General features: G+C 51.6%; 1 protein-coding gene and 1 long non-coding RNA gene across 13 annotated transcripts in view; one reads left to right on the plus strand and one right to left on the minus strand.

The window, feature by feature from the left end:
- LOC309606255 overlaps positions 1 to 5,861 on the plus strand; it is a 71,965-nt gene extending 66,104 nt beyond the window's left edge. Inside the window, exon 9 of the long non-coding RNA XR_014231731.1 lies at positions 3,499 to 5,861. This is a non-coding gene — a long non-coding RNA (uncharacterized lncRNA). The remainder of the gene's footprint in view (positions 1 to 3,498) is intronic.
- Positions 5,862 to 6,418: 557 nt separating this feature from the next.
- The window catches only part of SNX19 (sorting nexin 19), a 54,152-nt gene continuing 34,122 nt past the window's right edge, over positions 6,419 to 26,448 (minus strand). For 2 of the 12 annotated variants that reach the window (XM_082343081.1, XM_082343071.1), the window contains exons 9-11: positions 25,846 to 26,030; positions 24,964 to 25,051; positions 23,688 to 24,026 (exon numbers count right to left, since the gene is read on the minus strand). In XM_082343081.1, the coding sequence (XP_082199207.1) occupies positions 23,894 to 24,026; positions 24,964 to 25,051; positions 25,846 to 26,030 (406 nt within the window). In that variant the 3' untranslated portion in view covers positions 23,688 to 23,893. Of the gene's footprint in view, positions 13,818 to 23,115; positions 23,566 to 23,687; positions 24,027 to 24,963; positions 25,052 to 25,845; positions 26,062 to 26,448 lie in introns of those variants that run through there. The other 10 variants (XM_082343078.1, XM_082343077.1, XM_082343079.1 and 7 more) reach the window with 10 other exon arrangements.

Raw genomic sequence — 26,448 nt, forward strand, 5'->3', positions numbered from 1 at the left:
GTCACTTATCCGTTATTCTGCCTCAGTTATTCTGCTATTGATTCCTTCTAGAGAATTTTTAATTTCATTTATTGTGTTATTCCTCATTGTTTGTTTGCTCTTTAGTTCTTCTAGGTCCTTGTTAAACGTTTCTTGTATTTTCTCCAATCTATTTCCAAGATTTTGGACCATCTTTACTATCATTACTCTGAATTCTTTTTCAGGTAGACTGCCTATTTCCTCTTCATTTGTTTGGTCTGGTGGGTTTTTACCTTGCTCCTTCATCTGCTGTGTGTTTCTCTGTCTTCTCATTTTGCTTAACTTACTGTGTTTGGGGTCTCCATTGAAGACTGGAGGCTTTGTAGTTTCAGGCTGCAGGTTCATAGTTTCCATTGTTTTTGGTGTATGCCCCCAGTGGCTAAGGTTGGTGCAGTGGGTTGTGTAGGTTTCCTGGTGGAGGGGACTGGTGCCTGTGTTCTGGTGGATGAGGCTGGATCTTGTCTTTCTGGTGGGCAGGACTGCATCCGGTGGTGTGTTTTGGGGTGTCTGTGACCTTATTATGATTTTAGGCAGCCTCTCTGCTGATGGGTGGGGTTGTGTTCCTGTCTTGCTAGTTGTTTGGCATGGGGTGTCCAGCACTGGAGCTTGCTGGTCGTTGAGTGGAGCTGGGTCTTAGCGTTAAGATGGAGATCTCTGGGAGAGCTTTCGCCATTTGATATTATGTGGAGCCAGGAGGTCTCTGGTGGACCAGTGTCCTGAAGTTGGCTGTCCCACCTCAGAGGCACAGGCCTGACACCCGGCTGGAGCACCAAGACCCTGTCAGCCACATGGCTCAGAAGAAAAGGGAGAAAGAAAGAAAGAAAAGAAGAAAGGAAGGAAGGAAGGAAGGAAGGAAGGAAGGAAGGAAGGAAGGAAGGAAGGAAGAAAGAAAGAAAGGGAAAGAAAGAAAGAAAGAAAGAGAAGAAAAGAAAAGAAAAGAAAAATAATAATTATTAAAAATTAAAAAGTAATAAAAAAAGAAAAAAAAAACAAAAATGGACGGACAGAACGCTAGGACAAATGGTGAAAGCGAAGCTATACAGACAAAATCTCACACAGAAGCATACACATACGCACTCACAAAAAGAGAAAAAGGGGGAAAAAACATATATATATCGTTGCTCCCAAAGTCCACCTCCTCAATTTGGGAGGATTTGTTGTCTATTCAGGTATTCCACAGATGCAGGTACATCAAGTTGATTGTGGAGATTTAATCCGCTGCTCCTGAGGCTGCTGGGAGAGATTTCCCTTTCTGTTCTTTGTTTGCACAGCTCCCGGGGTTCAGCTTTGGATGTGGCCCCGCCTCTGCGTGTAGGTCGCCTGAGGGCGTCTGTTCCCCGCCCAGACAGGACGGGGTTAAAGGAGCAGCTGCTTCGGGGGCTCTGGCTCACTCAGGCCGGGGGGAGGGAGCGGTACGGAGGAGGCGGGGCGAGCCTGCGGCGTCAGAGGCGTCGTGACGTTGCAGCAGCGTGAGGCGCGCCGTGCGTTCTCCCGGGGAAGTTGTCCCTGGATCACGGGACCCTGGCCGTGGTGGGCTGCACGGGCTCCCGGGAGGGGATGTGTGGAGAGTGACCTGTGCTCGCACACAGGCTTCTTGGTGGCGGCAGCAGCAGCCTTAGCGTCTCATGCCCGTCTCTGGGGTCCGCGCTGTTAGCCGCGGCTCGTGCCCGTCTCTGGAGCTCGTTTAGGCGGCGCTCTGAATCCCCTCTCCTCGCGCACCAGGAAACAAAGAGGTAAGAAAAAGTCTCTTGCCTCTTCGGCAGCTGCAGACTTTTCCCGGACTCCCTCCCGGCTAGCTGTGGTGCGCTAACCCCTTCAGGCTGTGTTCATGCAGCCAACCCTAGTCCTCTCCCTGCGATCCGACCGCAGCCCGAGCCTCCGCTCCCAGCCCCGCCCGCCCCGGCGGGGGAGCAGACGAGCCTCTCGGGCTGGTGAGCGCTGCTCGGCGCCGCTCCTCCGTGCGGGAATCTCTCCGCTGTGCCCTCCGCACCCCTGTGGCTGTGCTCTCCTCTGTGTCTCCGAAGCTCCCCCCCTCCGCCCCCTGCAGTCTCCGCCTGCGAAGGGGCTTCCTAGTGCGTGGAAACCTTTCCTCCTTCACGGCTCCCTCCCACTGGTGCAGGCCCCGTCCCTATTCTTTTGTCTCTGTTGTTTGTTTTTTCTTCTGCCCTACCCAGGTACGTGGGGAGTTTCTTGCCTTTTGGGAGGTCTGAGGTCTTCTGCCAGCGTTCAGTGGGTGTTCTGTAGGAGCAGTTCCACGTGTAGATGTATTTCTACTGTATCTGTGGGGAGGAAGGTGATCTCCGCGTCTTACTCTTCCTCCATTTTGAAGGTCTCTTCCCCTCCCATTTTTATAATAACTGTCTGTTCTGTGCATCAGTGTTCTTTTTCTTTTTAGGGTCCCTTTTTTTCTCTGAGGTAGCAAGGATTTTGCTTATTATATGCTATTTATAGTGAGAGCTTCAAGCTCCGCTTTCAGTAACAAATTACACCTCATTTGCTCTTTAAACAAATGCGATGCTTCGGCAAAGGCCTGAATCGGAAGAAGAGAGAACTGAGATGCTGTCGCTGTGCTTTCTTTTCTCTTTCTCCCCGTTTATTGACTCCTCCTCCTCCTGGTCTCTGCCTGCTCCTGGGGCCCCAGGACCTTCACTTTAACACGTCTTCCAAAGAAGTAGCAGGGAAGCCCATCTGATCCGGAGAAACTTGTTCCTGGTTCTGGAAGCAGCGATGCAAGAAGCAGCCAAACGGGCACAGAGCAAATCTGTTGAGAATCTCAAGAGGGAGGTATCTAACAGAATCATACTAACAATGACAGTATTTTGCTTCCTTCAAAAGCACTCCAAGTGCTTCACCCATATTAGCTAATCTCGTGTGGTGAGGAGGTGCGATTACAGCTAGCCAGGGGTTTATTGTCAAAGCCATCAGGCCACAGGAATTCCGTTGGTCACAGTATTTATAGTGGCTCCTTTTCCGTGTCTGATTCCCCACGCCTTCCTCTTAAGGAGCCTCAGTATTGGTGAGAATGCATTTGTATCCTCACTCTTTAAAAACTAAACACAAGGGCTTCCCTGGTGGCGCAGTCGTTGAGAATCGTCCTGCCAATGCAGGGGACACAGGTTCAAGCCCTGGTCCAGGAAGATCCCACATGCTGCGGAGCAACTAAGCCCGTGCGCCACAACTACTTAGCCTGCGTGCCACAACTACCGAAGCCTGCACGCCTAGACCCCGTGTTCCACAACAAGAGAAGCCACCGCAATGAGAAGCCCACGCACCGCAATGAAGAGTAGCCCCCGCTCGCCGCAACTAGAGGAAGCCCGCGTGCAGCACCGAAGACCCAATGCAGCCAAAAATAAATAAAATAAATAAATTTATTAAAAAAATAAAATAAAAACTAACCATGAGGGTTGAAGTAGAGGGTCTCTTTCGTCCCAACATACAATTTCGCATTTACAAAAACATCTCTCTCTACTGTATTTTCAGAGGTTTCCCCATCTCTTCGCCAATCACACAAGAGCGAGTGGAGCTTCGGGCAGACGAGGCACATGGAACCGCACAGAAGTTTCAATAGTTGTGCTGAGATTTGACCCCCGAGAACTCTCAGAGCAAACGGCTGACCACTTAACCTCTGCAGTGGTGACCGCTTCTGTCTGAAAAATGGAAGCAGTGGGATCCACTGGACGGCCTGTAGGTCCTTGAAAGTAGCGGCTGCAGAGCTGACCCATCAGGGCGCCTTCAGCACAGTGCCTGGCACACTGTGAGGCCTCCCTGCATATTCGCTTACCTTCTCATTAATGAGTCTGCAGAGGGAAAGCATCAGACTAAAGACGAGGGAGTCTAACTCTTCAACACGCGAAAATATGAACAGGGACAAAGTGGGCAGCAGACGTCCCCTTTACATCCCCTCTACATCACGGGATTCCCAGGCCCCCAGTGCCCTCCTGACTCCCCAGAGCCGTGGTGCCCTGAGAAAGCTTCTGTCTTCCAGGGAATAGCTGGTATTCCCATTGTCCCATTCCTTGCTTATTTAATAAAGATTTGGAAGAGAGAGTAAAAGTAGGTGAAAGTTATGTGTTTGAGCATCAGACACACCTGAGTTCCATTCTTGGCTCTGTCACTTATTAGATGTGTCATCTCAGGAAAATCGTTTAATAACTCAGAGCCTGTTCTTTATCTGCAAACCGATGACAGCACCGCCCACCTCCAAAGAGTGCTGTGCAGAGACTGGGGACACGGGGGTCCCCTGCTCATCATGGTCACTCAGGGACTCAGGCTGAGGCTGCCGGGTGGCTGAACCAAAAGGGAAAGAGAGCTCCCAAGGGTCTCTCGTTAGCATTTTAAATGGGTAACAGGCCCACTTACATCGGATGGGCGAGGACCAGTCACACGGTGCCACCCACCCACAAAGGGTCTGGGAAGTACATTCCCCACAGGTGCCAGGAAAGCTGAGAGCCAGAAACATTTGGCAACTAGTGCAGCGTGTAAAGTAGCTGGCACTACGATGGGTGTGCTCTAAGGGCTGCATCCAGGCTAGCTATATTTTAGTTTCGATCTGTTTTATATAAAATGTTGTTTATGTACTATTTTAGTATATTCAGGAGTGTCCATGGCCGATAATTCATTGACGTATTATGTTCTCCCTTTCAGAAATACCCACAGTTGAAGAGAAGATTCGTGGAGATGTGATACTAAACCTCGAGGAATGAATCTCACCAGTAGCTCAGATGGTGGAAGGCTTCAGGTTTCCAGAGGAGGCAGCATCTGGCCTGGTTTGGGCATGTGGGTAGCATCTCAGACACAAGGAGCCAAGGGCGACCTCAGCATGGGGCACAGAGCACCTGAGTTCTCCACTACGGGCCTGGGAATTTATCTACCACTTGCTCATTTGTTTATTCATCGACTGTTTACTGAATGCTCATATGTGCCGGGGCCGTGGCTCTGAGGACAACAGACACTGCCTTCAGACGATGCGTTTTAGGGGAGAAGACACATGAAGCACAAGTAGGTGGTGGTAACTGCAGAGCCAAGGGTGTCGGATGTGCCGGGGTGCACGGGGTGGGAGGGGGTAGCTGCTTTATCTGGGGTGGTCAGAGAAGGAATTGAGGGAGCAGGCCTTGGGGATCTGGGTGAAGAGCATCCGTGACAGAGGGGCTGCAGGACCAGGGAAGAGTGCCACGGTGGAAAGAACAGGATCTAGGAGTGGAGTATCGGGGCTTCGTTGGTTCTGCTACTGATTTGCGCTGGTTCTTGGACCCAATGACAAAGTACCATGATTGTGAGGATGGCCTAGGAGCTGGGCCACGTGGATGTGAATCCCAGCTTTGCCACTTACGACTAGATGAGCTGGCAAGTTACTTGTCCTTCCCAAGCTTCCATTTTGCCATCTGAAAATATGGGGGAAACCCTCGTCCTCCATGCCCTCTTTGGGAGGATTAAATGAGTTAATTCATATAGAGCACCGAAACCAGGGCCGGACCTGCTGTGAGCCCAAGCTGACGGCAGCTATTTCTATGAGAGCAAGTTGTTTCTCCTCTATGGGGTGCAGTACTGTCATCCCAGATTGTGAGCTTCGGAGAGGTGGTCTCTTTAAGTGCTCAACTCACAGATTCTTGGAAATCTGATGCTAATTTACCTGTTATTTTATGGACCATTTCATGTCATTTGTTAACTGCTTTTTCTTTTTGTTTTTACGGTCTGCCCCCACCACTGTCCTCTTGCAGGAGTTAGCTTCTTTCCAGTGATGCTGAGTGTGGGGTCCTTCACTTGTCTTTGCTAGAATTCCACTTCTCTCTGCCTCACTGGTGGGCTTTATTCCTTCCGGGATCTTTACACAGCACTCAGTACACCTAGTTGATTAAAAACATTCTATTAATTTCAATACACTGGCAAGGGATCTCTGTAGCAGAGACTTTAAAAAATGAAATTTCAGGCTGTTTTCTGTTTGGAGACCAAGTGTCTGGGTCCACAAAATCACAGACACTCACGGATGGCCCTCCCTGCAACACTGTCCCGGATGCTAACAGAGCTTTGCACGGCCCACCTGACTACTGCCCTGGCCATGGTGCCCCAGACAGGGGGACACGTGAAAATCCCTCCAGGCTCTCCAGAACCCACGGTGCACTGCGATCCTCGACGCTGGGACCAGCTGGTGCTCATGCTGGACGGACAGGGGTTTTAGAATGAAAACTGAAACCAGGGATCTGATATCTCTGGGTACCAGCGACGCCAGACTTCACTTCCCCAGCTGGTGGTCAATTCCATAAGGACCCTGGTGAGGAGGGATCGGAAATCCCGGACGGGAGTGCCAGTGCCACCATTTATGAACTCTGTGACCTGAGTCTCACGTTTCTTATCTATAAAATGTGGGTCTGCACCTTTGTCTTGATGAATAAATGACAATATGTGGCTTTATAAATTCTTTACTTATTCTGCATAAATAATGCATGTGCATATTTATCTTGCTAAATAAATATACAGCGGCTCTTCAGTTTTAGATCCTGACAAGTCCACAACCTACTGAGTCTATTGTATTTCTTGGTCAGGTTGGAAGCAGAGAGAACAGTGCCTGGAGAGGGCTCTGGGTCCAGGTAAACCCAGCAGAGGGTGGACCTTGTAAGGGTGTCTCCCCCTTCTCCCTCACCCTGGGGATTACTTGTTTATCAACTAGTGAGTGCAGATTCATGCACCTGTAAATAAATCGTGCTCTTAGCGATGCTCCCTGGCCCAGAGCATGTGGACCCTGACACCCGGGGAGGGACATCTGGACCCAGCCTGAAGCCCCTGTCTGGTCCCGCGTCCTCACCCGGCTCCTTTCCTGCCACCTGTCACTCACACGCGCCCGCTTAGCCTGCAGGCTGCCTTGGCCGCCTCTGCTCTGGCTGCCCCTCTGCCCACATCAGCTTGCAGACCGTCTAGAATCTCCCCACGCCCCTCCCCATCCTGCCCACCAAGACGCTGTCCAGCACAGGGCTTGTCCTTTTCATTCCTAAGTCCTGAGCCCACTTGGTCCTACAGTATGGCTTTAATTTATGTTGGGCGAACACATGGAAGGTCGAAGAAGCTGCGGGGAAAGAGAATGAATGACTTCCTTCCAGGTCTCCCGGCAAAGCAGCTGCGCAGCCAGAACCCCAAACTGAGAATCCGGTTCCTACCTGGAGCTTTCCATCGAGTCAGGCTAGCTAGGGCCTGGCTGTGCTTCTGGGGCGGGGAAGCCGCGTTTGGTGGGGCCGCGGCGACATCTCCTTTGGGATCGCCCTCCGCCCGCAGGGGCGCCACCTGCCCGCCACGGGGACGCTGCCCTCGCGCCCAGCGGGGACCGCTCCCTGCTTGTGGCTGAGGCAACAGCGCCACCTGCTGGCCTTGAGGCCCCGGCCGCGGCCTGACTCCGGAGGTCTCGGGCGCCCTCCGGTGGGCATTCGGAAGATGCAGCTCAAAAGTGGCCTGGTTACTCCCAGGGCGCCGAGAACCATGATGTCCCTGGGGCCTTTGCCACCTTTGATGTTTGAGCCATGCTGTGGGCCCGCACTGGAACCGAGCCTAGAAAGCAAGGCTTTATAGCAACCTAGGATGCAGACGATCAGAGTCGTATGATGGAACAAGTTTCCAGGCACAGATGACATGGCACGCTCCCTGGTGACAGAAGGTCCACACAGCTCCCCCAAGTGGCACATACAGCCGTGGGAAAGGCGGTGGTGGTGAGAAAGAATTGTGGAGGAATTGGGAAGTAAAAAGAAGTGGAGGGAAAGGAAGGGGTGCTATTTTGACCTCCACACCCCTCCTCCAGGACTGAAGTCACCGACGAGGCCATTTGAGAAGAGCAGGCTGAAGTGTAGACAGCCTCTCCCCAGGACGAGGTCTGCGGCGTTTCCAGTTACCCTTGTCCGAGCCCTTCAGGAACACACCCGGCCCTGAGTGTCCCCGCGTCGCCGTCCTGTTACTGCCGATCATTGTTGGCTCTGCTGGAGCTCAGCTGCCCTCGGCTCCTGTGTCAGCCATGTAAGAATCTCAGAGGCTTGGGAACGTGAGCCCAGCTTGAAATATACTTCCCTGAAGGGCTTATTTTGTTTTGGGACAAGTCTCATGCCAATCTGTCCTGCCAAGAAATGATCGGTGTTGAACCGTTGGTTTCCATTGCTGTCGAACACAATCTTACACGGAGAGTAAGGGGGCAGTCACCCTGGAGGGCCAGCTGGGAGAGAAGGCTTCTGACTAGCTGGGACTTTCTTAGAAGCCCCTGGAGAATTTTTTTTTAAAGGAATGTCTAGAATGGCTGATGTCCGATGGGCAGCACTGAGTGGGTCCCGTCCATCTAAAGTGGCTGCAGTCAGATTCCACAGGTGTCCAGGGAGAAGGGCGAACAGAGGCCCAGAGCCCCTGCTTAGCTTTGGGCACAGGCTTGGATTTCCTCTATTCCAAATGCAGACCGTCCTGCAGGGTCCCGCCTAGCACACAAAGGTGGGGAAGAATGCACAGGCGATGTCCCAGTGTTTGTGCAGGTCTTCGGCTACTGAAGGGAGTCTGGACAACATTGGTAGAGAACCTTGCTTTCCAGTCATGCCTCTTAAGACACCTGAAGGTGTGAGGAGGTGAAATTTGACGCTGCTGGCCTTGTTCTCGTGTTTGTTTTGTTTTTCATCCTCATAAAACTCATTTGAATGCAAAACCAGTAGAAAATTGATAGCTCAGAACATGTTCGGATGAATCGTCCCGTCAGACCCTGTTTTAGGAAGAGCTGACGGCTGCTTAGAAGTCAGAGACACTGACCTTGCGAGTGTTCACTGCATTCGTTCTCCCTCCCTGGGCGTCAGGTTCCTACTCTGTGCAGTTGGGGGTTGACTGACTTTCAAGGACCTTTACAGCTCTGGTGCTCTTTGGTTCTTTAAAATGAAGTCTTATATCATCCCGCGGTTGACTACCCATCCCATTATCACGCGTAATGGTCCTGACTTTACCAAGGAATGTTCATCAGCTCATGCATTTCCCCACCCATTCATTCAGCAAACGGTGAGTGCCTGCAACGTTCCGGCACTGCTGTGGGCACCAAGGACAAGCTGGGAATAAAGCGAGGTCCTGGCTCGCCTGGAGCTTGCAGTCTTGCGGGGGTCAGTCACGCACGATAAAAAAATCTAAAAATGTGTAGCGTCGTGTACTGTCCTACAGCGTGAGATAACGTAATGACAGTCAGCTGGTAATAAGTGCTAGGAAGACAAATAAAGCGGACAGGGGTTGTGGCATGAGGAAAGCTGTTTTCTAGACAGCGTGATCAGGAGAGTCCTCTCTGAGAAGAGAAGGTGGCATTTGGCGAGAGACGGATGGAAGGCGATGGAGAGATGGATGAGGGCGTGAGCACTGGACGTCCGGGCAGACGCGCGGACGGGAGAGCCGCGCAGAGGCCCGATGCGAGCGTGCTGGGCCTGGCGGAGGGAGGCGAGGAGGCTGCGCGTGGGAAAGGAGGCTGCATCCCTGGATCCCATCTTGGGTTTTGATGCCAAGTGTGCTGGATGCCATTGGAGCTGGTGTGTTCTTGAGTCAGTGTTGTGAGCATGCCTCCTGGCACTGGGGGCTCCGACAGGTAAACTACAGTCTCCGCGTGCAAGGGCCTCGAAGGCGCCCGGGTGCCCGCATGTGGCGGTAACGGGCGGTGGCAGGAGGAGCAGTGTGCGGGATGGAAGCAGCGGTGCAGGCTCCCGCCCTGGAGGAGCTCCGCCTGGGGCCTGGAGGCTGGGCGCTCCGTGCTGTGCCCAGCAGGAGGCATGCCCGGACCACCGAGAAGAGGCTTGAGCAGGAAGGAGTCGGTGGGACAGAGGCAGGAGTGGGAGGGACCCACCTGGGCAATGGCTGGGCTGCCACAGCAGTTCTCACGGCAGAGGTGGCGGAGTGAGAGAGTGAGCAGGCTGGCCAAGGAGGCCAGGGCCCGCCCGCACTCCTCCTCCCCGAGCTGCACGGGAAGGGGCAGATCCTCACCCAGAAGGTCATCACGACCGAGTGGCCAGGCCCTGCTGCCCTCTCTTGCGCACAAGAGGTGCATGGTCCCCCCTGAGGCCTCGGCCCCTCCAAGTGCTGAAAGGGATGGCTCCTCGTAGGCCACCAGGCCCCACCTGCCCTGCGGGGGAAGCCATCGCCCGCAGGGGCCCAGCTAAGGAAGGGTGGCAGCTCAGCGTGGCCGTGAGCCCACGTCTTTCGTCGTGTGACCAGCTGCTGTCTGCATTCAGACTGAGCCCTCCAGGTGCTCAAGGGCCTCCCGACCAGGGACCGCCTTTCTGCGGACCAACGTGATTGTCCAAAAGTGAGCCTGTCTGCACCTCGGCCTGTGTTTCCCCGTGGCTGCTTCTGGGCGGGAAGAGTTGCAGGACCCCAACTTACTGGGCACAGATTGGAGCCGAGGGCCCCCGGCCGTCTGTCCACTGAGAGCTGGGATGTGCCGCGCTCCCGGGACCAGCCGCCTTGAGCCGGGGCTGCCAGCAGCACGCCAGTGCCCGCCCACTGCCACCGGCCATGAGATAATGTCTCTCCATTTCGGGACTGTGACATAGTTACATCAGACCTCAGTGGCCAGTGCGCACATTCCAGGCCGGAGACCAGGGTGGCAGCGGAGAAACCTGAGCTGCGAGGAGACATTCTTAGGCTCAAAAATCACAAACCCGAGAGGGAAAGGCACTTGATCAGAAAACAACACCATTCAGGTTATTTTAATGCCCTGGATTTGCGCTGCCCTTTAAGTGGAGCCCCTTCTGTTGCGGGACTTTGGTGCCAAGTGACCCTGGGGCAGATGACTTTCACTTGTTGTTAACTGAAGAACAAGGTCACGTCTGGCTTGGTGCGCTCCCCGAGCTGTGGTTCCGCCTGCGTTTTCCGTGCACACGCCTTGCTCTCAGACGGCGGCACAGACCAGGTTCTGAGGCTCAGTGGCAGCCGGCCTGGTGTGAGCATACAGAGAACTCTCTTCCCTCCCCCAAGACAACTCCTGAAACATCTCCCCTTTTCAAGCACTGTGGTGTTGAACGCCATCTGGGCAAGTTCTCTGACCACCTGAACTTGCAACCAAGGGGTAGGGATGATTGTCACCTACTCAGAGACCCCACCACCAATCCCTCAGACAGACAGTCCATTCATGAATTAAGCACTGTTTATGTCCCTGCTGAGTCCTGAGCTTTTGCTACGTGCAACGGAGTGTACAAAGCCACAAACAACATAGTCCGTACTCGCAAGAAGTACATAATAAAAGTGCAAAAGACAAGACTTGTACTCAGAGAGTCAGAAACCAATGGTCCAGAATCAAGTAGTCTGGCACCGATGAAAATGGCAAGAGGAAGGAAGAGAAGAGAGACTTTTCCAGTGGACACTTGGCCTGAGTGAATGCTGGGAGGTAGGAAGGAGAATCACCATAGCAACAAGTCACCCTGAGCCTTGTCTCTTAAGACTGAAGGAAGAAGGCCTTTCCCCAGGACAGCGGGAGTGTCTGCCTTCAGGCTGTCAGTAATACTGGATGAGAGAGCTTGGTTTATAAACTTTTGAAACTTTAGAGGGTTGACAACCTGCCCAGAGCAACGGGAAGCAGCTTTGTTTAATGGAGTTCCAGAGATGTTAGCTCTGGACCCAATAAACGGAGACTTGGATGAGCTTTTCACTGAAACGTGGATGGCCTTAGGTTCTGGTCTGCACGCTGAGGATGACACCAGTGGGGGAGGTGGAAATATCCCTGAGCTGGAAGTTGGGGGACTCGGGTTCTAGTCTCGGCTTCAACAATGAAAACGACAAACATTTATTACGCACCGTGTGCTAGAGCTTGTTCTAAGGATCCTAAATATAACCCCTTCTCCTGCCTGTTCTCTGTGATGAGAGTGCCATGTTATTCCCATTTAATGAATGAAAAAACTAAGGCACGGAGATTTTAAACCACCTACTGAAGGACACAGAGCTAATCAGTAGCAGAGCTGGGATTCACACCTGGTTGTCTGTCGGCAGAACTATTTCTTAACCCCTGTGCTGCTGCCTCTTGAAAAAGTGGGTGACTGATCTTGGGCAAAAGTTTCTTTTTCAGTAAAATGAAGACACTGATAACTCCCCCAAATTACCTTAAAAAGTGATTGTCAAGATCTAAATAAAATATTGGATATGAAATACTTCATAATTTAGAAAGTCCTATACATGTGTAAAGTATTACATTCCTCAGAGGAATGATGAAAAGATAAAATGGAAGGAGAGCTGATGGAAAAGACTCTAGAAAAATGAAAACCAAAAGTGTGTACTTTGATTATCAACCCGAGACAGGCTAATCGGGGATGAATAGGTCCTTGGACTCTGTGGAAGTCTGGGGGTGTGGCTTATTCCTCAAAGCTGTATGGTAGCCTTAATCCATGTGATTTTGGCAGGCTTAAAGAGGGAAAATGGAGGATAGGGACTTTTCTTCTAGGAGCCCAGAGAAAGTCAAGACAGTCCTCTCAGAGTCAAAGCTACATTCTTTCCTCCCTCACTTTCATCATGCTTCGTTCCTTCCTTCCTTCTTTCCTCAAACTGAGACCCAAATGAAGTGGAAGAAAATCTCTACTGAGATAAGAAAGAGTCAAGATGAAATATAATCATTCATTCGTTTTGATGACAAACATTCAGAGAGCATCATCTCTGTTCCAGAAACTGGCCAGGGACTGGAAGTCACCATCTTTGCTCTCTAACTGATGTGACAGAGCTGGACAGGGTTTCATCCAATATCCAGCCCATCCTCTGTATGGAAAGAAAGAAAGAAAAGTCCAGAGAAGTGAAGAGGTTTGTTCAAGGTCACCGTGCCCAGGCAAATGTGTGTTCCTCCCCATTTCAGCCATTCCCTTCTGGGTGGATTTGGGGTGAGGGGGAATTTGTTCACAGTCCGTATACTGCCCTGTGACAACAATTCCAAAGAATGTCAGGTGATTTTTTTAAAGCTCATCTTTGAAATGGTTCTTTCTCTGCCTGTATACGCCTGAAGAGTTAAATAGGAACAATCTATGTAGGGGTCTCATGGGCCATTGATCACCTGCTTTCCCGTGTCAAGGAGTGCTTCCCTGTAAGACTGAGATCCGCACCCATGTATGGAGTTGTGTGTTCCTGTGAGATGAAACAGTCAGTTACGGCCACTGAACACCTAACCAGTCCCCGGGGAGCTGACTCTCTGCTCCTCTCCCGTCTTACCTTCCCTTGTCATGTGCTGGTGGCCGAATCTTCCCCACTGACTGCAAGATAATTCACATCCTCGGGTGTTACTGCTCCCTCCCACTTCAGCTCAGCATTATAAACAAGACAAAATGTAATAAAAAGGTAAAAAAGACAAACAAAAACACCTTTCACCAGGGGCTGGGTTGGGGACTAGAGAGTACGTCTGTCATTGGGGGAAAACAACACCCCTTTTTAGTCCAGACTTCATCAGATTCCTCCTGTGGTGATAGAGAGGTCCTTTCATCCCAGCAACCAGGAGGCTCCAGCTGGGCGTGTGCTGCTGAGATGGGTCCTGGCTAAGGGCCGCCAGTCTGGGGCCTGCTTCTGGGGACGTCGGCACCTCCGATGAGATAGTCAGCCTGAGAGGCATGGGAGGCGGGGCCCGGTGTTCCTGCTGCAGCTATGAAACCCACTCAGACAGCCTCCTCCCACACTGATCTGAGAAGCTGGCAGATCTTTACAGCGGGGGTGCTAACAGACGTCTAAGGCTTCACCTCTGCTCAGTGGAAGGTTCTTGCTGTCATCTGGCTTTTAAGGGGGGTTTGAGGGGTGTGGCTCCATCGTGGGTAGGAAGATGGAGAGAAAATTGCCAGATGGCGTTGAGGATTCCAAGTCTACCAGAAGAGAAAGAAAGACATTACTCACTGACAAAAGAAGGCTGCCAACTCCACTTACAGATCAAGCTTTTGTGTGCAGGCAAAGTCTGTCCTGAGCCCGTGTGAGAGGATGAAGGAACCAGCCACGGCCTCTGAGAATTTGTGAGACGACAGAACATTTAAGGGGAAACTAGGGAGATGCCACGGTGTAGTAGTTGGAGAAATCACAGTACACAAGACAATCTGCCCCCAAGGGCTCTACAGCCGCTGGAAAGGACAGACGGGCACATCCTCAGGGGCAGGTCAGGACAGACCTGCTCCAGGTGCAGCTCCATGAGCACAGCTGGATACAGTCCAAGCAAGGTGTGCTGAGCCCAGCCAATTCAAGGGAAACTTCTGTTTCATTACGTTTCATTTCTTAAAAAGGAACTTCTTCATTACACATTGCTTCTCAGGGCAGCAGGTAAGAGGCACACAGAACTATGACCAGATACAATCAGCAACCACTTCTGCTTTTACATGGCATCTTTCCCACCTGAGCATTAATTATTTGGCATTTTCTCCCTGGTTTTCAGAAAGTTTCTCTAGGAGGTTGAACTTACAGAGATGATTTAAGGGAGAGGGAAGCTTCAGCAGTATCTCCAGAGGCTGTTTTGCATTTTCTAATGTCTGAAATTTTTACAACAGGTTTTCGATGGAAAATTCAACAAGTCACTAAACTCTCCGAGTCTCAGAACCCAGACTTAAAGTCAGGGGAAGAGATTCCCATGGCTAACCTTTCTAGTCGTGTGTCCTGTCAGCTTGGACTGCCATAACAAAATCCCACAGGCTGGGTGGCTTCAACAGAAACTTATTTCTCATGGTTCTGGAGGCCGAGAAGTCCAAGATCAAGATGCTGGCAAGGTAGGTTTCATCCTGAGGCCATTTCTCTTGGTTTTTAGGTGGCCACCTTCTCACTGGGGGCCCACGTGACCTCTACATGTGCGTGAGGAGAGGAAGCTCTGGTGTCTCTTCCTCTTCATGCAAGGGCACTAATTTCATCATGGGGGCTTCCACCCTCATGACCTCGTCTAAACCTAACTACCTCCCCCTGGCTCACTTCCTGATACCATCACACTGGGGGCTAGGGCTTCAACATAAAAATTCTGCGGTGGGAGGGACACAAGCATTTTGTCTACAACATTGTGTGAATAGTTTGGAACATGTAAAGCATTTATGAAAATGTTCAATCTTAGGGTTGATGGTTATTCTGATTTCACAGAAGGGAATACTAGGGCAATCTTCCTCATAGAATATCAAATATGGAGTCAAGTATAAGAAATATCATACATTTAAGGTTTACCTGTAATCTTAAGTTGATGTCCATATTAATATATCATAGAGACAAGTAGACTAGTGGGACAGCCAAGTCAACCCACCAAGACTGGTAAGCTGATACAGGAGAAAAATTTAAGGAATAAAGAGAGAGCAACTTTTGAGTTGCATAAGAAAGGAAAAATGACAGAGCTATGAAGTCTTTATAAACATTTTTTTTCCTGTTATTATTTACTTAGTTTGGTTTTTAAGAAAAGGGTTTCAGAAATAAACACAGGAAAGGATTGGGTGAAGCAAACTATTGGTCCAAGGCTGCCTGCTATGAACAAGACTAGATGAGGAAAATTTCTATCACTTGGGAAACATCTACAGAAACCCTAATCTTACATAGATCTCAGGTCACTCCACTCCAGCAGTGGGCATTCTTCCACATCCCAAACCTCAGTACGCGGAGCCTGCTGAAACACAAGCTCTCACTCACCTCAATCCTCTCCAGACTGCTAGAAGGAGGTGCACAGCCCTGCTCTTCAAGCATTGCAGCCATGAGTATTACTGCCGTCTCCACACATGCATACTTATCTCCCCTCTTATCTGTCCAGACAAGCTCTCGCCTTGTAAGCAAATGCCGTATGCCACTCACAAGCCCATATCTGTGCAAGGCACACACCTGTATATGGGGGCAAATTCTGTTTCAAACATTAAAACAACAGCTTCTACCTCATCCAAACAGATTGTTGAAAAGGAAACTTTCTGGGTCCTCACCCATATGCAGGATATACAAAGCTGTCTGGAACAGATCTGGTATTAATTACCTTGTGCTCTACAGTGGAATAAGTGCTTGCTTAATCCCAAGGAGGTTTACACTGGAGACTGACCAACCTGCCCCGGGGTGGATACACAACCAATCTTGGCTCCAGAGACTATTTCACATCATGTGTTGTGCAAATGTGCACTGGCACAGGAATGGACTTCGTTCCACAGCAGATGGGATCCTTCTTCCGTGGGCCGACTCTAAGATAATATATGACCCAAGCACTACATTGTCTAGAGCTTCTTACTTTTCACGAAATGCATCACTGTCTTAATTCTCAGACTGAACTTCTTCCTCCTTTACCTGCGCTTGCCCTCTTTCAAGTCATGGCCTGGAGTCTCCTTCTGGGGCCCAGAAACAGCAGGCGACTTTCATGTTGACCTGCAGCTAATTTGGATGTCTTAGATTCCTAAGTTTTCATTCTGATGGCAGCTGCCCGGTTTTGATCTGTGTTTGGGCAAATAGTTGCAGCAGCAAACTTGGTGGGGAAGATAGCAAACACCTGTGAGAGTGAAGAGGCATTTATACTAGGCTTCCTTTTCTTCATGGTTATTACTGTGTCTTTGAAGAGTTTTCCTTGCCGTATCTTAGACATGACTTAAACTATTAGAGAAGGTGTGAAATAGAGAATTTTAGATCTGGGACCAAAGGATTTCCAGAAAGCAAGTGGGAGAGAAAGCTGTTTTTCTCCTCATGGAAACTGCATTCCTTACAAATTTGTGTCTGGGGCAGGAAGAAGTTGAGAATATTTCTTGCAGGCAGATTTTTGTTTTGTCTTCTGATCCCAGTGAGGTAAAGAGTAGGTGAAGGTGGGGGACTTGGAAAGTAAACAGGGTATGCTGGGTTTTTTTGTGGCTGGATCATTTTAGAAACCATTTTCAAATCAGGACCAATTTTCTTTAAAAAGCGTATAGTTTTAGAACCTTACGGCCTACATACTTAGACGGCAAACAGCACTCTTATAAAACTGTGTGGGTTTTGGCAACAGAAAAATGAACTTCTTTCATTTGATATTTGCTTTAGAATAAAGATATAAGGTCCTAAAAAGGAAAACTTGGCTCCGCCTCATCCCTTTCTCCAGCTTTTGTCCCCAGCAAATTCTTCTTTCATTCAACTTATTCACATACTTTACCTCCTAAGAGTTGATAAGCATAATAGTCCTTAAACGAGCTTCAGTATTTATTTTGCACTAGGTAGATAAAAGCGTTGAGAAGGCAGCGGGATATAACGGGAGTAGGACAGATACAACGTTCGTTGCCCTTGAAGAATTATAACCTCTTGCTGAAGACCCCACATGTATGCACAAGGACCTGAGAGGCAGCATGTTGATAGATAACTCTGAGTGGCACAATCAGATAAAGCTTTAAGGAGAAGGTTGAACTTGAATGGCTCTGACACACAGAGGGTGCCCACCCAGGCGCAGCTGGAGGAAGGAAGGGAATCTACCTGGAGAAAGAGCATGGGCCAAAGGACAGAAGCAGGAGAGAGCAGAACACAAGCCCCTAGACTTCTGTGAAACTATCTCATCCAACTTCCTGGCTAAACCAACTCCATAATACATTCTGTCCCCAAGTAAAAGTCCTACTGCCAACCAAGCCCACATGATTCTCCTAGAGACACATGAAGCCTTAATGAACGTTGCCCTCACTGTTCTTGAAAGAATCTGGTTTGCCATCACTTTGTTGAATTTGGACTCCATGTATTTGTAAAGGATATAAACTCTAAAGAAAGGGCTGGTTTTTTCCTCAATAAGGTCTGTCCTCCCTAATGGCAAGATATGAAATGAAATGCAGACATTTTGCTAAATCATGGTAAATCTTTCTGATAGCTACAGGGGCAGAATGATTCTTTTATCAAGGGGCACAGGCAAAAGGGCTGATGCCCCGAGCTTATAGATCACCACACAATGCTATACCCAGCACAGAGAAGTCACAGCTTCTGTGGTCACGATAGTGCCTTTATCTGCAATCTCAGACTTTTGTGTTTATCTGTCTTGGTCTCTATCCCCCATTGATTAATCCAAGTGTCTGGAAGTAAGTATGACCCACTCTCCATTGGTCATAATAATATAGTGCAACGGTAACAGGGAACATATGGGGAAGAAAAAAAAGTCGAAGTGTGCACGTGACCACATGTAAAATAAACAACAAGGATTTCCTGTATAGCACAGGGAACTATATTAAATGTCTTGTAATAAACTATAATGAAAATAATCGAAACATAAAAAATGGATATACACATATATACGTATAACCAAATCACTTTGCTGTACACCTGAAACTAACACAACATTGTAAATCAACTACACTTCAATTGAGAAAAAGTCAAAGTGTGGATTATTTATATATAAGCCGCAGATTTACCTCCTTAACCTTTATGACACTTTAATACTAAAATTAGCTTGCACTTCCTAAACGAACATTGGTGAGAAAGAGGCCTATCTGGGATTAAAATGAGTAGATAACGTCACTTAGGAAATGTTTTCTAAGTTTGGATCTTGATTCTATTACTTTTCTTTCATTCCCCTCCAGCCCTCCACACCCAGAAACAGTGTGCCAGCGGCCCCTAGAGAAGCGCCTTTGGGTGAGGTCTGCAGTATCAAGATGTGTGGGGAAACCAGACTCTGTCCTGCTGGTGAAGACTGCAAAGCCAGGAGGAGTTCTCTGTATCCTATCACTTGCTTGTGTGCACTTCCAGAAAAGCCGAGTTCACGGGTACTTTCAGACCAGAGACAGGTGGGAGGGCGCGGGACGCGGCGGGAGGGCGCAGCGAACCTGAGAAGAGCGCGGCGCACGTGCCCCGGGGGCCGCCGGCGCCCGAACTTCCTCCACCGCTTCGTGCTGCCTCTGCTTCAACTCCGCTGCTGCCGGCTCACAGCGGGGAAACGCTAGGATGATTTGCACTTGTTTCTGGCTTGGCACATTCTTCCGGGTTCGCGTTTCCCTGCCGCGTCTGCGCACTGAGAAGGGGGCGCGGGGGTACCGCGTGGGCTGGCCGCCCCCCCGCCCCGGCTCCCCGAGCCCCAGCGTGTTGTGCGTGGCAGCCTGCCCGCCCTGTACACCGCAGAGGAGCGACGCAGTCGGCTGGCTGGAAACCCTTCCGCCTTCAGCGCTTTGTTCTCTCTGATTTCTGGCTCTCCCGGTGGAAAGCAGACAGAGGAGCCAAGCTGTGGCGCAGCTCGCCCAGCGGGGCTTCAGTGAGCACAGCCTCATGGTTTCCCTCCCTCCCGTTACGGCTCCTTCCCGGTTCCCGCTCCCACCTGTAGCCCGCAGGGCTGGCTAACCTTCCCCTCCTCCCCCTCAGAAACGCCCCTCCCTCCAGCGCGCAGGACGGCGAGGAGCGACGGCAGGTTCCTGGGCGGCGGCGTTGGAGGCCGGCCTGAGCGCGGCCGGCGGGGCCTCCGGAAGCCAGGCTGCCCCACGGCTCCCCCAGGCGCTGAGGCGGGGCCGGTAACGGCACCGATGCGTCCCCGCGGGGCACCGGCGCTTTGCAAGCCTGCTCTTACACGTGATCTCAATCGACTCCCAAGAGGGTTGTGACGTTTTTGCCCCTTTTTCTACGAGACCTGAGTCTCGGGGCAGGTGAGTTACCCCACCACATGGCAGCCTCACAGCCGACCAGGTGGCAGGGCGAGGACCCCGCCACGTCATACGCAGGCAGCAGCGGCAACAGGCTGGCAGGGAGGAAGGGGTCAGAAGGGGCTGAGGCAGGAGCCGAGTCCCAGCGGCAGGACCAGGCCGGGCCGCTCGCGCGCCTGTGCTCGAGCCCCCCGTTCCCCCCGTTGCCGTTAGCAGGCCTGCAGATGAGAGACGCTCTCAGGGGGACTCTTCCTTGACCCCCACCGTGCAGAGGGAAGCCACCGAGGTCCCTCAGCCGCCGGGCCCTCGTGCGCACAGACCCCCTCCGCCTGACTCCCCGGCTCTCCAGCCTCGGCGGCGCTCGCCCCTCCCTCCCCACACACCGGGCTGCCCTGTGCTGGGCCGCACGCAGCTCTGTCTTTAAAACAGTTTTTTAAAATTTCTGCATTGCTGTAAAATACACGCAACATTTACCGTGTCAACCACTTCTAAGCGTGCGGCTCAGCAGGGTTACAGATACTCACACTGCTGCAGACCGGTCTCCAGGACGGCTTCCCCTCGTGAAGCGGAACCTCCGCACCCGCTACACGGCCACCCCGGGCCCCTGGACCGCCATTCAATCTGTCCTGTGGGCCTGGCCGCTCGGGGCACCTCAGATGAGCGAGGCCGGGCAGGATGCGTATTCCGAGGACTACTCTCCGTATCTCTACCCACCTGGTGCACCGTTCCCTCCACCTGGACGCCGCCCCATTCCTGCGCCGGCTAATTCCCGTTAATCCTCTAGGAGTCAACTCAGATGTTATCACCTCAGGCTCTCCCAGGCTCCCCAGTCTCAATTAAGTGCCCTTCCTGTATATTTAGTGCTGCGTTAACTGCACCCAGCTGGAGGCGGCGTCCCCGTTCTAAGCCCCGACACTGGAGGTGCGGTTGAAGGCCTGCACGCTCCCGGGCTACGTCTGGGAGCTCGTGCGAATGCGCTTCGCTAGGCCTTCACCAGGGCGCCAGGTGACTCACGCACACGCTCAAGTTCAGCACGCACTGTTCTCGCTAGGCGAGGGGGCTGCGAACGGCTCCTGGGCTAAACCCAGCCGGCTGCCCTCTGCGCGGGGAACACAGCCCGTCACCCGAACACGCCCTGCCTGTGGCTGCTTTCACACCACAGTGGGAGGGCTGCGCAGCCGCAACGGAGACCACCATGGGGCCACACGGCCTGAAAGACGTATTCCCTGGCCCTTTACCGCAGACGTCTACTGGACCACAGGCTCCTTCCAAGGGAGAACCCGTCTTATTTTGCTTTGTAAGAAGAAAGGCAGATTAGCACAATGGTTGTGTGTGTGGGCTTGAGGGCAGACTGACAAGATTTGTATCTCAGCTCTGCCATTTCCCTCAAGTGACTGGCAGGTCACCGTCTCGCTGTGCCTCATGTTCCCTTATAAAATGGGGACAGAGTCGAACTACGTTACAGGGCTGATGTGTGGGTTACGTAAGGTAACATACATGAAGTGCTTCACATGGCACCTTCCGCAAACGTTACCCTTAGCTGGTTCGTTATTTTTAGAGCACCGGGGACTTTGGTGATGTTGGCAGGATGGACCCTGCACCTGACACTGTTTATCAACGCCCATTCTCTGCTTCTTCCTTGCTAACATCTAATTGTTTTTTCAGGTATCTAACCTTCCTGGAGAGTGACCTCCTCCCTGGGCGACAAACACCGCTATGAGCCAGTCGTGGTCACGCATGCTCAATGTCAGTGGGCTGGCTTAGGGGCGGGCAGTTCTGGCCAACGAGTCACGAGCTGAGGGATCTTGGAGGGCTTCTGGAAAACGGTTTCCTCATTCTTTAGAAGAAAACATGGGAGAGATGCCCCCGTTCTCTCATGGATATTGTTATATGTGAATGTGATGCCCTGAACTGCAGCAACCATGAGAGTTGGCAGTCTGAGGGCGAGCTAACATGTTTACAAGGGCAAAGCAAAAAGATGGGAAGAATCTGGGCCCTCTATGAGGTTAGAGTTGCTGAATCCATCAAGCCCTGGGCCTCACCCACTCAGGTACTGATCTGAGGGAAGACAATAAATGTTCCTAGTAATTTAATTTCAGTCTAAAGCAACCTAACTCATATAGCCAGGGACCACGTTGACACGTATTTTTACTCCGCCCAGGACCTCACAACTGTTCTTGGCTGCCATGAGCAAAGGACGAGTGGAAGTTGGAAATGAATGGGCTGGGTAGGAGAATCACGAATGTTCCAGGTTAGTGTAGGTCCAATTCTTCATTCATCACTCACTCTCTCAGCTGGAGTATCTTTTCCTGAGACCTGTGGCTCTCTCCCAAATGCTTATCTCTCTTGTCTGAACCTACTACCTAAACATGGGAGGTCGTTTCAGAGCCAGATGGGGTTTGATTATTTCCTTGACGATATCCATTATTTCCCTTCTGGGTAGAAGGAGGGTCTGCAGACAGCTGATCTTTTTGGGGCAGAGAGTATGGAGGTGGGGTCTCTTATAGAACACGAAATACAAGGAAGTGTTCTTTGGGCTGGAAGTATCAAAAGATTGCTTAGAACTTACAGTTATAGGGGTTTAACGGTGTGTCAGCCTGTATACTGGTTTTGTGTCATATCTGAGCCAGAACTAGTAGCAGAGATTCAAAGCAATATAGGTGGCAAGTACACCTGAGAGCGAAGCACGGGGAGAGAAGGGTAGCAGAGTGCGGGGCTGCCCCCCACCTCTCCGGGAGAGCAGCCTGGCCCTGGTGGTGGGAGGTGGCGGAGCAGCACAGTGTCAGGTGGGACCCCCTGCAATCCCCCACCCCGCAGACACTTACCACAGGGAGAGATGCTGAGCGGCTTCTCCTGTGAGTGCCCAGGGTGGGAGAGGCTCTGAGAACTCTGGAGCCATAAAGTGACTGTAGCAATCAACTTTTAAGGCAGAAGGAACCAAGTGACATGACCTTGTTCATCCCCTTGCCTTTAGGCACCAACAGTACCGCTAAAGCCCCGTTACCTCAGAACATGTTTGATGGTTAAAAGCCTTCCGGGGTGGGGTGCGGGGAAGCAGAAAGATTTCACAGCTTTCTCCCATGAGCCGTTTTAATCTAAGAGAACCTTGACGCTTGTCCTAGACCCACCCTGTTCTCGCCAGTCCAACCCCAAGACCCTCCTCCAAGTCGGAGGGTCCCAGTTCAGTGGCAGCAGGCGCTCCCCAGCAAGTGCAAGCTAAAGGGACGAGGGTGAGCGACCCCCGCCCCCGCCCCGCGCGAGACCTACGTGCAGCGCCTGCCTCCTGGCTGTCTGTCCCTCCTTTCCTTCCACCAATTTCTACGAATTGTCCGTCTTTCTAATGGACGCCATGCCTTTGCTTTCACCACTGGTGCTCTTCAAGACTAATTAGATCCTGAAGGAACAGGAAGTAAAAAGCTGTTTCTGGGTAAGTTGCTAATGTTCTTGGTTTAGAGTTAAAGTTCCCTGCCAGAGACTTGCGGAGAGAGAACCCTCACCCCTCTGGGCATTCTCAGACAAGGAGGAAGTGCTTCCCTTCCCTTGGGCAGCTCTGGGCTGAATATGCAACTTGCCATGCAACTGGGTTGAAGAAAGACAGAGAAGGCCACAAAGGTCAAAACTCACTTGCTCTTGGGGAGGGGGTTAGAAAGCTAGTAAAGAAAACCTGCGGTGCAGCTGTCTTTCAGGAGAGGGTATGGAGGGTGGGACGGATCTACCAGAAGTGCTGTCGGTCCGCGCTGAGGTCTTTGGGACAGGAAGAGTGCAGCCACCCAGGGAGAAAGCCTGCAGTGACACCCTCTGCGGGGCCGGTGTGCTGGAAGGAGTGCCTTGAGAAAGGTTTCCCTCCCTCTTGCGGGGCTGTTGGGAAGCTAGGTAGGACCAGGGGTCTGGCTTTCAAGAGTGGCGCCGAATGAATTTTTAGTTTCCTGGTGGGAACAGAGAACTCAGAAGATTGTTTTCTCCTCTAGGAAAATCTGGCCGTGGTTTTTCTCCTGGTCTCCCGAGAGCGTGCGCTGGTGGGTGAGGCACACGTGTGCACAGGGCCAGGCTGTCGGCAAACCGCCTTAGCGAGGAGGGCAAAGGAGAGGCAAAAGGGGCTCATTCCTCTACCTCACAGCTTCCTTTTCCAAAGGAAGCAGGATCCACCCACCAGCAACAGTCCAAACACCACCAAAGAGGCATGGAAACGGGTATGCATGCAATTGGTACATATACCCCCCCTCATCGCCTGCTACAAATGGAGTATAAGCTGGGGGAGAACTGAGCCACTGAGACCCCAGGCCTTCTGAGCCACAGCCCAGTTCCAGAGGCACAGCCCTCGTGCCTGGTCTCCGGGTGGCAGAGTAATGCTCCCTTCCTAACCTTCGAAGAAATGGGTGAATAACCTCTGGCTAAGGGGAGATGCCCATCTTCTTAGGGCTGCCTGGGCTGTCTGCGGCAGAGCCGGTCACGGCGGACTCCTCAGCAGAGGCACCGAGATCCAAGAATTCCAGGATGATGTCCCAAAGGCAGTAAATCAAGTGCCTGAAACAAATGAACAGAACAACTTAAGAGGAGGGTCTGGCTCGGTCTAGAGACACCAGATCCTGTTTATGACATTTCTCTTCCCTCCCCCTTTCCCCTCGACCGATAGCCTTAGTGGACTCCAAACACCAACAGCTGGACAAAGCCTCTGCCATGAAATAAAAGTCTGCTGAGCTCACAAAGGCTGTGGCCCCAGTGAAGGTGGAGATGGTACTTGAGACTAGATGTGAGGAAATTCCGCATTGCTTTATAGCTAGCTACATGAGCACATTGGCACCGCTCTGAAGAACTCTACGGGAGGGAAAAATCCCTGTGATAACAACTTACTAAGAATTTTCAGGTTACCAGTGATGAGGTAAAGCCAGGAGCCTTGAGGTGCGAGAGTTAATAGACACGGGGTGCTGCAGGGCGGGGGGTGAGGGGGAGTGGACGAGCACTCAACACGTGCAGAAGATTCCATCCCAAGGCACCAGCCAGGGGAACACTGACCTCTCTGTGCTATTCGAGGAGGGAGCACCAGCATTTCTGGTCCCCTTATCAGAGGCCGACTCATCATCTTGTCTACCTCGCATCAGGCAAAGACCCATGCTGAAAGTACTGCCCAGGCCAAGGGCTGTTCTCGAGATGCTCACAGGGGCAGGCAGGTGTCAGGAAGAACAGGCCTGGGGGCTGACAGGGCCTTTTCAGTAGCTCACGTCGGGGCCTGCATCGAGTTCTTCCAAATGCAAACGGTGGCTGGTCCCACCAGCTTCCGGCCACCTGACACCTGCTCAGAAGCCAGCAGAGTGGGTTTTACCCAGCGTGCGTGGACCTGGTCATCACACTCTGGGGCCAGGGCCCAGGGCAAGGAGAGACTGCGGCACTGTTCCTCTCAGTGAGGCTGTTCACCCAGAAACCCGAGATGCCTCAGACCAGAGGCGGCTTCAGCTGTGCCCACCTGTTGATGAGGGGCTGCCGCAGTGACTCCAAGACAAGACTCCAGCTCAGCCGGCATTTGTTCACCCCAAGGATTCCTACCACGATATCTGAAGAGGAGAAACAGATGTGGTTTCAGTGTCACCGCTGAAGCTTTAGCTTCTAAGGGGTTTGTCTCCTCAAGATATCTGCTGTCTTTAATCATACTGGGTACTTCTGGCACACCTCTGAACCACATAGCCGAACTAAAATCGTCAGAAAACAGGGAAAAGCCAAGAAAAATGTTTCTTAACTTTAGGTATCTAAATGAGAATGGGCCTCAAGAAACAATCCGGTAACCCGTCACTAAAGTGCAGGTACTTCTGATACAACAGTTTAGGCTGGAGAACAGAGGTTAATAAGAGTGAATAACACTGTCCAAGGGTAAGAGTTCACTACTGCACCCTGCTTCCCCCAGCACAGCCACAGGCAACAAACTGCCTTCCTCGCCCTCCAAAAAAACCACATAAAGCAAAGGGAAAAAACCTTTTTCAGAATTTGTTTTTATCTACTGCTAAGGACCATGCACTTCACTCACTGGTCCCAAGTTAGCAAGCTCAGCTTCTGCAGGCCCTGTATCATTTTCTTCCCTGGTCCAAAATGCCGTGAGTCGGCAGAGAGCCAGAAGTCTTCACCTGGCGGGAAAATGAAGAGACCCGCCCTGAAGTGAGCCTCCCCGTTCCCCCAGCATTGCTGCAAGTCCTGACCATCGTCCTGTCAGCCTCAGAAACGGTGGGTCAACAAACTTTTTGAGTTTAGCCACAGTCCAGGCCCTTTTAAAAAACGGGGAAGGGGGTGGGCCACGGTGGTGAAGCCGGATGGGAAGGAAGAGTTACTGGTACAATCAGTCTCCGCGTCCAGTCACCTGGCAGGACTCCCATCAGGCTCTGCAAAGCCTGCTTCTCAGCAGCCGCCTTCTGCGCCTGGGTCCTTGCGGGCCGAGGACACTCAGGCAAAAGCCCGCCAGGCCAGATGGATTCCTGGAGAAGCCGGAGGTACTGCACCCAGCGCTGAGGACACGTCAGAGTAGCTACCTGCACCTCTAGCCACCTGTGGTTGAAGACAGAAGGGTCAGGTAAACCTGCAGGACAGGACGCAGCGAGGCGTGAGTCACGTGAGCAATCAGAACAGAGCAAAGCCAAGTGAGCACCGACTCTCACAGGTGAAACCAAGCCAAGCAACAACTTGGGATCACAGAATTTGAAGATGAGTAACAATACTACCATAATTATTCACTGAGTGTCTGCTATGAGGCACGTGTAGTATTAGGGGCTTTAGAACAGAACATTAAGGGGGCCTCTGGCTCTGGGGAAGGCTGCACCTTTCCAACTGTCCTCCAGTGGAAAGCACTGCAACTTCTCAGTAACGTGTGCACACAGCCTTCAGAGTGCAGGGTTTGGTGATTTTATACACATCCCTCTCCCCGGCCACCCTGTACATATCCAGTTGCTCTTCAAGCCCCCAGGAC

Source organism: Balaenoptera borealis (genome assembly GCF_965194805.1).
Source record: "Balaenoptera borealis genome assembly, chromosome: 11".
Classification (NCBI taxonomy): Eukaryota; Metazoa; Chordata; class Mammalia; order Artiodactyla; family Balaenopteridae; genus Balaenoptera; species Balaenoptera borealis.